Source organism: Oncorhynchus mykiss, chromosome 3 (assembly GCF_057628025.1).
Source record: "Oncorhynchus mykiss isolate SJ-2025 chromosome 3, ASM5762802v1, whole genome shotgun sequence".
Taxonomy (NCBI): domain Eukaryota; kingdom Metazoa; phylum Chordata; class Actinopteri; order Salmoniformes; family Salmonidae; genus Oncorhynchus; species Oncorhynchus mykiss.
The window spans coordinates 42125954-42139705 of NC_143024.1; the positions used below are offsets into that span (position 1 = coordinate 42125954).

At 43.8% G+C, this 13752-nt stretch overlaps 1 protein-coding gene across 2 annotated transcripts; it reads left to right on the top strand.

Annotated features, from left to right (window-relative positions):
- The first annotated feature begins 375 nt into the window (after positions 1-375).
- On the top strand, positions 376-13305 carry LOC110517966 (uncharacterized). Of its 2 annotated transcripts, none has more exons than XM_021595774.3 (6): positions 376-1749; positions 2107-2261; positions 10292-10412; positions 11125-12054; positions 12151-12230; positions 12931-13305. In XM_021595774.3, exons 2-6 carry the CDS (start codon positions 2124-2126, stop codon positions 13024-13026), a joined length of 1365 nt encoding a protein of 454 aa, XP_021451449.2. In that variant the 5' UTR covers positions 376-1749; positions 2107-2123; the 3' UTR covers positions 13027-13305. The 2 variants fall into 2 exon arrangements, with proteins under 2 accessions (XP_021451449.2, XP_021451456.2); XM_021595781.3 differs by having other exon boundaries at positions 12934-13305.
- Positions 13306-13752: the final 447 nt, after the last annotated feature.

A 13752-nucleotide genomic window follows, 5' to 3' on the forward strand; every position in this document is an offset into this window, starting at 1 on the left:
GTTGCAGGATAGCAGACCCAAATAGACCAAACAGACCCAGGATTGGGCTGCTTTTACAGCACGAAAAAGCAAATGTTCAATGCAGTTTGTTTATTCAGCCAAGAGTATCTGCTACGGGGACTACTTTAAATTGCACATATCCAGCTCTTTCTATGAATAGTAAGTAGCATACTACAAGTGGACAAGTACTTGTAAGTACAAAGGGGTTTAGGCGGGGCATGTACATTCACATACGTATTCACAAGGAAAGTATTCGGCGTTCAAATACACTATACAAAGTATGTGGACACCCTTTCAAATGAGTTGATTTGGCTATTTAAGCCACACCCGTTGCTGACAGGTGTATAAAGTTGAGCACACAGCCATGCAATCGCCATAGACAAACATTGGCAGTGGAATGACCTTACTGAAGAGCTCAGTGACTTTCAACGTGGCACCGTCATAGGATGCCACCTTTCCGACAAGTCAGTTTGTCAAATTTCTGCCCTGCTAGGTCAACTGTAAGTACTGTTATTGTGAAGTGGAAATGTCTAGGAGCAACAACGGCTGAGCCAGGAAGTGGTAGGCCACACAAGCTCATAGAACGGGACTGCCGAGGGCTGAAGCACGTAATGTGTAAAAATCGTCTGTCCTTGGTTGCAATACTCACTACTGAGTTCCAAACTGCCTCTGGAAGCAACGTCGGCACGAACTGTTCGTTGGGAGCTTCATGAAATGTGTCTCCATGGCCGAGCAGCTGCACACAAGCCTAAGATCACTGTGTGTAATGCCAAGCGTCGGCTGGAGTGACGTAAACCTCGCCACCATTGGACTCTGGAGCAGAAGAAACATTTTCTGGCTTGATGAATCACGCTTCCCGATCTGGCAGTCCATCGGATGAACCTGGGTTTGATGGATCCCAAGAGAATGCTACCTGCCCCAATGCATAGTGCCAACTAAAGTTTGGTGGAGGAGGAACAATGGTCTGGGAATGATTTTCAGGGTTTTGAGCTAGGCCCCTTAGTGAAAGGAAATCTTAACGCTAGACAATTCTATGCTTCCAACTTTGTGGCAACAGTTTGGGGAAGGCCCTTTCCTGTTTCAGCATGACAATGCCCCACATTGAAAAAGCGAGGTCCATAGAGAAATGGTTTGTCAAGATCGGTGTGTAAGAACTTGACTGGCCTGCACAGAACCCTGACCTCAACCCCATCGAACACCTTTGGGATGAATTGGAATGCCAATTGTGAGCCAGGCTTAATCGCCTAACATCAGTGCCTGACCTCACTAATGCTCTTTTGGCTGAATGGAAGCAAGTCCCTGCAGCAATGTTCCAACATCTAGTGGAAAGCCTTCTCAGAAGAGTGGAGGCTGTTATAGCAGCAAAGGGGGACCAACTCCATATTAATGCCCATGATTTTGGAATGAGATGTTCAACGAGCAGGTGTCCACATTCTTTTGGCCATTCACCAGATAAGAATGCGGCTTTCAAATGATGTTGCGTTGCACAACATTCAAGAGGGTCAAATTCAAATCCACAAAGCATGGTCAGATCTTGTGTAGGTTTTAAAACTTGTTTTCAGTAGAAAACCACGCCCATTTTAGACATCGTAGGCACAATCAGCCAATCTCTGTAGGGAAGGCGGTGGCACCAACTTCACTGATTGGCTGGTTTGAAAATAACTGTCCGCATATGTTTTTCGCAATTTAAATCCTTATGTTTTGCTTCGAAAAAGTGAAAGGATAGTCACTTCTAGCGAAACGTTTAAGGTAAGTCATTGTTTGCTAAAAGCTACTTTACTACCTAGCAGATTCATGTGAATCACATACAAATAATCAAACAGCAAGAACCTTATTTTGTAGCTCTCTTCAAGATAACGTTGTTAAACTAGGTTTAGCCATCCGCAGACTTTAGTTTAGCTAACGTGACTTGTTAGTTTTTCTCAAGTTTGCCGACCAAATCTTAACAATAATTGTAAATTGCCTAATGAATGATTTTTATTAATTTGATCTGGCTTCAAAAACTAGAACACGTTAACTAAGTTATTTAGCTAGATAGAAAACAACGAATGGCACAGCAGACTCGCTCGAACTTTTTTTTCTTAACTTCTGTCACCGGACATTTAGGCATCTACTGTGTCGTCATGGGATCCAGCGAGAGCAAGGTTGCTGTGGCCTCAACGCCCAAACATGACCCCAGCCATCGCATCAAACACAATCGTTTCTCTCAACTTGTCGACCCACGGTCTCCATCTGTAGTTATTGACCGCACACCTATTCAGGTAACGTTAGATGACAAGGGCCATAATTTTGATTTGAAAATAGTTTATTATTTAAATACTCTCATCATGTGTAATTAATTGTTCTGTTTACTGTATCCGTATTGTATGTCTATTGTGTATCATTCCTGTAGTGTTTAACTTGCAGCACCATTTCACCAAGTCTAATTCTGGGTACATGTACTTGGCGAATAGAGCCCCACATTTGATGTGTCAAAGCCTACCGGTCAAACAGGGAAATAGTTCCAATCGTTTTACATTAATTTCAGGAACCCTTACATTTTAAGGGCTGTGTTTCATGTAGGCTTACCCTGGCGTGACGTTTTGATAACCTTGCAAATCTCTCAACATTGCCCTTTATTTACCCCCCCTCAAATGAAATGCTAATGTTGCTATCATAAAGAACTACAAATGCCATGATGATCTGGAATAGACTGCTGAATCCAGGCAAATGTAAGAATTTCTGGATTAACTGTCTAATATAACTAACTGTAGTAGTTAATGAATAAATTGTCAAAATGTATTTTAAATGGACAATTCTGAACTGTCTTGTGCAATTTTTAAATTGATAATACCTGTTAGCAAAGGTGTCAGCTAGAGATGCCTTGCAGGGATTTGTAGTTTTGAATGATGTCTACTGTGACTCTAACTTTTTAAAATTATTTTATTTGTCATATGTGCTGCCAACATTACTAGATTGAACACTAAGATTACTAGAGACAATAGGGCAGAGACACTACCAAAAGTACACGTGGATACTTTCTCATTGAACATCTCATTCCAAAATCATGGGCATTACAAAGGTGTTGGTCCTGCTTTGCTGCTTAACAGCCTCTACTCTTCTGGGAAGGCTTTCCACTAGATGTTGGAACATTGCTGCGGGACTTGCTTCCATTCAGCCACGAGCATTAGTGAGGTCCGGCACTGATGTTAGTCGATTTAAGCCTGACTCGCAGTCGGCATTCCAATTCATACCAATGGGTTTGAGCTCAGGGCTCTGTGAAGGCCAGTCAAGTTCTTCCACACCGATCTCGACAAACCACTTCTGTATGGTCCTCGCTTTGTGCACTGGGGCAGTTGCATTTATTATACACTTCGCTCAGCCAATCATCAGCCATTTGTGTAAGTGCCGTGCTTGTTGAATGTCCTTCCCTATAAGCGTGCTAAGAGTTTGTTTTACAGTACAATAGCAGGGTATCTGGTCAAAAACTATTTGAAATTGAAGATATGGAAAATAGGAGTGGCAATATCGTCAGCTATTATCCTCAGTAATTTTCCATTGAAGTTGTCAGACCCCGGTGGCTTGTCATTGATAGACAACAATTTTCACCTCTTCTACACTCTATGGAATTCAAAGGTACGATGTTTGTCTTTCATAATTTAGTCAGATATACATGGATGTGTAGTGTCAGTGTTTGTTGCTGGCACTAAGTGCCTAAATCATGCCTAAGTTTGCTAATCTTGCCAATGGGAGAGAAAAAAATAATTAAACTCGGTGGCAATATCAGTGTTTTCTGTGACGAATGAGCCATCTGATTCAATGACTGATGGAGCCGAGTGTGCCTTTTTGCCCAAAGTTTCATGTAAGGTGTGCCACTACTTTTTAAATGTATTTATTATTATACACTGCTCAAAAAAATGAAGGGAACACTTAAACAACACAATGTAACTCCAAGTCAATCACACTTCTGTGAAATCAAACTGTCCACTTAGGAAGCAACACTGATTGACAATAAATTGCACATGCTGTTGTGCAAATGGAATAGACACCGGGTGGAAATTGAAGGCAATTAGCAAAACACCCCCAAAAAGGAGTGGTTCTGCAGGTGGGGACCACAGACCACTTCTCAGTTCCTATGCTTCCTGGCTGATGTTTTGGTCACTTTTGAATGCTGGCGGTGCTTTCACTCTAGTGGTAGCATGAGACGGAGTCTACAACCCACACAAGTGGCTCAGGTAGTGCAGTTCATCCAGGATGGCACATCAATGCGAGCTGTGGCAAGAAGGTTTGCTGTGTCTGTCAGCGTAGTGTCCAGAACATGGAGGCGCTACCAGGAGACAGGCCAGTACATCAGGAGATGTGGAGGAGGCCGTAGGAAGGCCACAACCCAGCAGCAGGACCGCTACCTCCGCCTTTGTGCAAGGAGGAGCACTGCCAGAGCCCTGCAAAATGACCTCCAGCAGGCCACAAATGTGCATGTGTCTGCTCAAACGGTCAGAAACAGACTCCATGAGGGTGGTATGAGGGCCCGACGTCCACAGGTGGGGGTTGTGCTTACAGCCCAACACCGTGCAGGATGTTTTTCATTTGCCAGAGAACACCAAGATTGGCAAATTCACCACTGGCGCCCTGTGCTCTTCACAGATGAAAGCAGGTTCACACTGAGCACATGTGACAGACGTGACAGTCTGGAGACACCGTGGAGAATGTTCCACTGCCTGCAACATCCTCAAGCATGACCGGTTTGGCGGTGGGTCAGTCATGGTGTGGGGTGGCATTTCTTTGGGGGGCCTCCATGTGCTCGCCAGAGGTAGCCTGACTGCCATTAGGTACCGAGATGAGATCCTCAGACCCCTTGTGAGACAGATGCTTTAGTCCAGGTCTGGGAGGAGATCCCTCGGGAGACCATCCGCCACCTCATGCCCAGGCGTTGTAGGGAGGTCATACAGGCACGTGGAGGCCACACACACTACTGAGCCTCATTTTGACTTATTTTAAGGACATTACATCAAAGTTGGATCAGCCTGTAGTGTGGTTTTCCACTTTAATTTTGAGTATGACTCCAAATCCAGACCTCCATGGGTTGATAAATTTGATTTCCATTGATCATTTGTATGTGATTTTGTTGTCAGTACATTCAACTATGTAAAGAAAAAAGTATTTAATAAGAATATTTCATTCATTCAGATCTAGCATGTGTTATTTTAGTGTTCCCTTTATTTTTTTTGAGCAGTGTATACCATTTATTTTTGTTTCATAGTATAGTTTGCTTTTGTTTAGTCACATGATTTCTCAATTTGCAGTACGTTTGCAAATTAGTTGCACAGCCAGATCTATTTTCCATGCCTCATCCCTCTCAACCCTCCAACTTTTTTACATTCCTTATCAATCCAAAGTTTTTTTTAAGTGGGTGCATGCTTCGTCATAAATGTGTCAAGTGCGTCTTTTATATATTTTTACCTCTTATTTAAAAGGCAAGTTAGTTAAGAACATTCTTATTTTCAATGACAGCCTAGGAACAGTGGGTTAACTGCCTTGTTCAGGGGCAGAACGAATTGTATGACATCAACACAATATTAGGCCCAGTCTTTGGAACTTTGGTTTTCCTAGATATGGCTACTATATTGTGATCACTACATCCTATGGATTTGGATACTGCTTTAAAGCAAATTTCTGCAGCATTAGTAAAAATGTGATCATTTGATTTAATTCCTGTGCTATTTGTAACTACCCTGATAACCTGAACCAGGTTGCAGGCACTGGTTACAGTTTGGTGCATTTTCTTGAGTGGGCAGCTTGATGAAAACCAGCTAATATTTAAATCACCCAGACAATATACCTCTCTATCACATGCATTTCACACATGTTATCCAGATACTGACTTTTAGCACTTGGGCTATAGCAGCTTCCCACAAGAATGGCCTTTTCGGTGAGGCAGAATAACCTGAAGCCATATTACTTCAACAGTATTTAGCATAAGATCCTATCTAAGCTTTATAGGAATGTGGTTCTGAATATAGACTGCATCGCCCCCATTGGCATTTGTCTTTTCAGTAGATGTTATAACCATGTATTGCTACCACTATCATCAAAATTATTATCTAAATGAGTTTCAAAAAGTCAGAATATGACTGCCATCTGTTAGCAAGTTATTGACTTCATGAACCTTGTTTCTTATGCTTCATATGTTAATATGGCCTATTTTTTTAGCACTTATGGGATGCTTGATTGTTGTTATTGCTCTACTGGGAAGCTTATCAGAAGTAGACTTGCTCATGTTCTTTATATTGGAGCTGGACACAGTGGACTTCCTACTATGGGACTCCACCTCAGTGCTAACAGTAACTCTGGTTCATAGACCCATGATTACTGCATACAATAGCTGTAGGATCAATAGAGGTATTCAGGGCAGTTAGGGGGACATTTAAGTTACTTACTTTGTCTGTCAACGCCCCTGGGATAATGTACATTTGATGCAGAATTTTGGCAACTGTGGCACAATGGTAGGGATTAACTGAGCTGGTCTTGGGTCATTGTCTCAACGCAGACTTGAAATTATGATTTGGATGGGCTCTGTCATTCCTGTACGCCAAATAAAAATGTGATTCACATTTTCAAACAGTCCATTTAGAATTTCCAATGAGGCTACATTTGGGTTATTGTTTTTCTCTCGCCTCATGGCCAAAAATAAAATGAAACCATCTAGTGTTCAGCGAAATAACAACGCAATGTCAAATACAGGTAGCCTAGTCAAATAATTAACATCCAATCACATTAACTGTTACTCTCTCACGGGAATTCCACTAACGGTCAGTATGTAGCCAAACATAGCTGCTGCTCATTCTGTTTGCCCGAAATTGTCATTTAATTTTTTTTTTTACATTTTAAGGCCCACGTCCATATGCACATACCAGCGCTACTGATAGTATTCTACCAGCAGTACTGCACCTGCCGATGACACAAGTTGTTCTGCTTCCACGAGCACATCCAATACTAGCATCAGTAATTCTACTTTTTGTTGCTATGGACACTGACAGTTGTGAATCTGCAGCCGAAGAGCTACTGCCCCCTTACCTGGGAAAGCACCGAACAACAGATGGGGACTTTGGACCATCGAAGAGGTGCAAGTATGATGAGAACAACATTGATTTGGGGTTCACTTCATTTCGATGAAACCTTCACACTTGCGCAGACATTTAGAAACTAACCATGCCAATTAGAAAAATAAGCCACTGGGTTTTTTTGAGTGAGAATTAAGACAACTTAATGAGCTACCGAGTGGCTAGGACAGACAAGCCTCATACTATTGTGGCAGACTTAATTCTTCCTGCTGCTGTGGATATGACTGGGACAATGCTGGGGGAAAAGACCAAAAACTATACAGACAATGTCGTCATCAACAACACCGTTTCACGTCGCATCAGCGACATGGCAGGAGCTGTTCTGAAACAGTTACTGCTTTGCAAACAAGCCAGTGAATTCTATGCGTTACAGCTGGATGAGTGAACAGAGGTGGCGGGCCTGGCACAGCCCCTGGTATGTCCGTTATGTTTATGGGGGGTCAAGACATCCTCTTTTCGAAAACCAGGACAACAGAGAATATTTTTAAAGTACTGGACAGCTTTCAAATCAAATAAATGTATTAGTCACATGTGCCGAATACAACAGGTTTAGCCCTTACAGTGAAATGCTTACTGACGAGCCCCTAACCAACAATGCGGTTTCAAAGAAATACGGATAAGAATAATACAATAAAAAAAAGTAAGTAATTAAAGAGCAGCAGTAAAATATCAACAATAGCAAGACTGTATACAGGGGGGTACCAATACAGAGTCAATGTGTGGGGGGCACCGGTTAGTTGCGGTAGTATGTACATGTAGGTAGAGTTATTAAAGTGACTATGCATAGATGACAACAGAGTAGCAGTGGTGTAAAGAGGTGGGCGGGGGGAACTGCATATAGTCTTGGGTGGCCATTTGACTAGATGTTCAGGAGTCTTATGACTTGGGGGTGGAAGCTGTTTACACTGAGGAGTGCACCACATCAGTCATTGGCTTCATCAATAAATGCAGCGATGACCTCGCCCCCACAGTGACCTTACATACATACATACACAAACCAGAAGCCATGGATTACAGGCAGCATCCGCACTAGGCTGGACAAGGAGCGGGACTCTAACCCAGAAGCTTATAAGAAATCCCGCTATGCCCTCTGACAAACAGGAAAAGTGTCAATACAGGACTAAGATCGAATCGAACCACACCGGCTCTGACGCTCGTCGGATGTGGCAGGGCTTGCAAATCATTAGACATACAAAGGGAAGGACAGCCGAGAGCTGCCCAGTGACAAGCCTACCAGACGAGCTAAACTACTTGTATGCTCGCATCGAGGCAAGTAACACTAAAACATGCATGAGAGCACCAGCTGTTTCCGGAAGACGGATCACGCTCTCCGACAGGCGACGTGAGTAAGACAGGTCAACATGAACTCAAGCTTACGGACAATGTCAAATGTTCTATAGCGAACCACTTGAGTGAGCTGGGTGCGCAATTACACAGGTACGTTCCCGAAACTGGATTCTTTATCCCTTTCATGCCCTGCCTCAGTCCATTTACCGATATCTGAACAAGGGAGCCTCATCGAAATTGTAAGAAGCGGTTCTGTGAAAATTGAATTTAATCAGAAGCCACTGCCAGATTTTTGGAATGGGCTGCGCTCAGAGTATCCTTCCTTGGCAAGTTGCAATGTTAAGACACTGATGCCCTTTTGCAACCACGTACCTATGTGAGAGTGGATTCTCGGCCCTCACTAGCATAAACTTAATACAGGCACAGACTGTTTGTGGACAATGACTTAAGACTGAGGCTCTCCAATACAACCCAACATTTCAGAGTTCTGTGCATCCTTTCAAGCACACCCTTCTCATTAACCTGCAGTGAGTTATTCACAATTTGTTAACCAAGTAAGGTTTTATATGTAAAATGGCTAAAGAGCAAAATTATGTGTGTGTTGTGCCTAGGTCCTATAAGAGCTCTTTGTCACAACACGGCTTGTGGGAAGTGACAAACTCACATTTATTAAACATAAGAATGAGTGTATTGTGTGTGGCAAGCTTACAATGATGGTAACAAACAAAAAAAACATTTGAGAGTGCGCTGACCCTGGTGCTAGAGGGGGTAGGCAGCTGGAGGTGGAATGTTTGAAGGGGTACGGGACTATAAAACGTTTGGGAACCACTGCTGTAGAGCATCTTCTATCTATAAAAGTGATTCCAACAGAGCTAAAGTAACCCTTTAGCCAGGCGTGTAATGCCAGTAGCCTGCTGAGTCTTTCACGCCTGCTTTTTTTTGGAATCTTTCAGTGCTAGAATCAGTTCATCAATTCTGAGTTAGCCCTCCAGATGTTGTTTCACCCCACATGGACTATGACAGCGTCAGCTCCCGGCATCGGTCGGAAGAAGCCTTGTAATGTCCTGTATTCGTGCTCCAGGATGGGTTTTTGCTCCGGGAACCAAAATGTTTCTTACAATGGAGCTGCCGATGACGACAGCTGGTGCAATGGCTAAGGAGGTCCAGCTGTTCTTTCGCCTCGAGTGGTTTCACAAACTACTCAAGGACGGTGGGGCCCGATGGACCCAAGCCAGCTGTAGTATCCATCATGGATAATGAATGGGCTGGAGTCTCAGGCTGTCTGAGGATCTGAGCCCGAGGTAGACGCCACCGGAGAGGAAGACCTAACAGAGGGCCACGTCGCAGGTACCTCCGGATCTGATCTCTAATCGGAAGCCCCTAGCAACGATGGCGCCGGAACCACTGGATCCAGGGCCTTCCACAAAGTTGGAAGCACAGAATGTCATTGTATGCTGTAGCGTTAAGATTTCTCTTCGCTTGAACTAAGGGGCCTAGCCTGAACTGTGAAAAACAGCCCCAGACCATTATTCGTCCTTCCTCAAACTTTAGTTTGACACTATGCATTGGGGCCGGTAACGGTCTCCTGGCATCTGCCAAACCCAGATTTGTAAGTCGGACTTCCAGATAGTATCAGTTGAATCATATTTTACCGTGTGTGTAATGCGTGTCTGTTTGGCCCGGTCAAACGTTTGGACACACCTAGGGTTTTTCTCTATTTTGTACATTGTAGAATTGTGAAGCCATAACTTTGAAATAACACATGGAATCATGTAATAACCAAAAAAGTGTTAAACAAATCAATATTTTTTTTATATTTGAGATTCTTCAACGTAGCCACCCTTTGCCTTGACAGCTTTGCCCGTGCATACATCGTGTAACAAGAATGTATTAATCTATTTCAGGTTGGTGGAACTGTCTCCTGTGTCCCAGTTGTGGTGGAGAGTGACTGCTCCATTCTAGCCAGCGACCCTCGGTCACCCTCAATCGGTGTCACCCGCACCCCAATGAAGGACTCAATGAGAGGTAACTATCTTAACCAAGTGGCAAAGATACCCAGTCAAGCACTGGAAGACGGCCTAGGGTTGATTTGGGTTTGGTTAGAATTATTTAATTTATTTTAACAGGGAGTCCTGCTGAGACAATCTCTTTCACAGATAATCCCTAAATACATCAGAATATCACCAACCGGGGATGGCATTCAGTTTCTTTGACTGTAGAAACGGCATTAAGGCGTTTGCATACTAGTTTCGATTTGTTCCTAGCAAACCTTGGCTAGGTGACGTGAACATCTGTGCCTCGCATACGCCCTTTAAAAAAAATCTGCGCTTGAAAAACTAGACTGTGATAGTACTGTTTGTCCCTTTTGAGATACCATAACCAGCATAAACTTCCTCAATAGTCAGAATTAATCTTAAGAACTCAAATTTGTAATAAATGTTGACATTTTTGCAGAGGATCTTGAGTCGTGCAATTTTACGTCTAACTAAGATGTTTGGAGTAGTATTTCCCAAGTAAAATGAAAAGCTGGATTGAATGGGCTCGCTGGTCGGATATGTAGTTTGGCCACCCCCTAACGTAGCAGGCCTAAAACTAGCCTCTTTCCATTTCCCCTGAATTGGAACATTGTCGTTTGGGACTCAGCAGGGGCTACCCCTGACCTTAACTGTAGATGCAGCATTGCCCTTTTAGTACATTTTCATTTTATTTTTAACTTTTTGTTTTTTTGTTCCTCCAGTGACAGTTGGTTCCTTTGCCCGTCGCCTCGGCATGCTCCTCCACGGTGACTCTGTAGAAATAGTTGCCCCTGCGCCCTTTAACAAGTTTCCCAACCTCAACGTGGAGGAGGAGGCGGCAGTGGTGGAGGGAGAGAGAGGTTCCAGTGAGCCTGTTCTCTCTCCTGTGATGGCTGAGGTCTCAGGTGACATGATCCAGCCCTCTCCCAAGAGCGTGACTAGTCATGTGCTTCTCACCCAGAGCCCCTTCGTTCTCATGGGGGAGGCCCAAATAGTCAAAGCTGATTTCACTTTGGAGGAAGCCGACGAGGCCAAAGAGTCTTCACTACACAAGCGCCTGAGTATGAGCTTGATCACCTGCCACGATGGTGTCGCCCCATCACCGGCCTTCGCCGAGGTGCACTACGACAGCCCTGCGTCTCCTCTCCCTGAAAACGCTGCTGCTGAACTCCACAAGGACGAACCTGACCATGCGGATGCCCTTCCCTCAGTCACCTCTGACCCCGCACAACCTCTGACCCCCATGGCTGAACCATCCATTCCCACCGTTACAGACTTCCCTGAAGTCACTGTTGCTACGGAGATGCCTAAAGTGGAGGCGAAAGTGGAGGTCCCAACACCAGTGGAGGAGCCAGTGATGCCCGTCACACAAGAGTCGCCTGTTGTACCATCCACCACAACCACTGGCTCCAGCGTGAGCCAACAGCAGCCCCAAGCCACTGGGATTCGCTGCCCCACCTTCGACACCAAGAGCCCCAGTCAAGTGGTGTTCAAGCCCCAGTGGCTAGGCAAGGGCTTCGGGGCCACAGGGGTGAGGGGCAGAGGGAGAGGAGGCAAGTGGGGTTCGTCCTCTTCACCACTCTCCGTCCAGGTTGGAAACAAGAATGCAGCCAATGAGAACAAGGGACAGTCGGTCAAACCGAAGCAGAGAGGTACGTGGGTGTTTAATTTTTCGCAAAATTCCCTGTGATTTTTTTTTTTTTTTTTTATGTATTTTTTTACGCTTTCTCTCCTCTCCCATGTGGCAGACAAGGCACTCATGGCTGAAGGACGCTCCCCTCTGCAGATGCTCAAGGAGACCAACTCCCCCCGGGAGCAAGCTACACAGGTATACACTAGGGCTGTAACAGTCATGGTATTTCAGAAGATGGTTATTGGTCACCCATTCAAGTCAATAATGGCATAATGGTTAGACTGGCGGCCATTGTGAGGTTGTCACTATCTGGGCAAGCGGTAAAGCTGAAAAACCTGTCTTCAAAAATCTATCTTATTTTAAACCCAACTTTAAGACAAAAAGCTACATTTTGTTCTCATACATTTTGACTAGTGGGAACCTCATTGCGAGTTTACCCAACAATATGTGCTGTGATTTGTTGATTCAACTCAACTGACATAACAAAAAATACATTCAATTTAATGTTGATGTCTGTTAACATTAAATTGAATGATCATTCTACATTACCATGGAAATGATTGCATCACACTACCAGGCAGCCATTGTGCATGTACCAATGGGTTTACCAGTCAAATTGCCAGGGTCAGAGGTTGCAAGCCCATTCCATGTATGCTTCAAGACCTTGCTGAAAATAGCAGTTTCATCACGATGTAAAGAGTCCATGTTACTGTGGAAACTGACTCAACTGTACGACTGCCCGGCAGTCATCTCATTTGTTCATGTCTGCACACACTAAAGCCTAAGGAACAGGATTGATCTATTTGGTGGGTCAGAGGAAAAGGAACAATCACAACAGCTTTTAAACCTGTGGTCTAACTGAAAGGTTCGGTCTCTCTCTTCCCTCCCTGCCCAGCAGATGAAGCTGAAGGTGGCCACCCCAGACAGACAGAGGCTGGGTCAGATGGACCGGAGAGTCCTGACTGTGTCCGTGGACAAGGAGAACAGATAGATGGACGTTGCAGAAGAACATGCACAAACACTAATTGGCCAGTGTACAGAATCTTGCCATTTTTCTATATCCTTCTAAAAACAAGCCTTTTAAAGTGTTCAGTTATTCTTTTCTTTTTAACTGGCTTTTTCAAACTGCTAACAAATTATAATTTGTGTACGTTGCTTTTGGAAGTGTCATCTATGATTTTTCTGACTGTTTCTTTTCATTTATTTCAAATGTCCATATCAGTGTTTTTGCTATCCAGTCTTATGTAAATAAATTTGCTTTAAATCTTAATCTGCTTCTTTATGCTCCTAACTGGAATACACCTTTTATGGTGGGGGGGGACTCTCATCAATAAGCTTGACGCAGGATGACATGTTTTTATTAGTCTTAAGGTGCTAAGTAAAGCCATACCTTAAGTGTAAGAAAAGTGCCGTATGAATTTACTATATACAGTGTTCTGGTGGTGAAGATGGGCTGTCCAAATTGTCAAGTGTGTGTGTGATGCGATTTGAAAAGAAATAGTCACCTCACATTGAGTTATTGTGCTGTCCAGAGATGCTACTATGTTTTGCTCGCCCGACAGTGGTAAACCAAACCACGTGTGTAGCTATTACTGTCACTTCGATATACACAGCCAGGTAAGGTTTAAACTCCTCCAGTCCTCTATGACAAATGTGAAATATTGTGGTCTTGTGCATTTGCCTCTTTTTTTTATCAGTGAACCATACAATCTATATC

Coding starts and splice junctions, on each gene's coding strand:
- LOC110517966 (XM_021595774.3), top strand. CDS start 2,124: ATGGGATCCAGCGAGAGCAAGGTTGCTGTGGCCTCAACGCCCAAACAT. Junction 2,262..10,291: donor TTGACCGCACACCTATTCAG/GTAACGTTAGAT, acceptor AATCTATTTCAG/GTTGGTGGAACTGTCTCCTG. Junction 12,055..12,150: donor GGTCAAACCGAAGCAGAGAG/GTACGTGGGTGT, acceptor CCCATGTGGCAG/ACAAGGCACTCATGGCTGAA.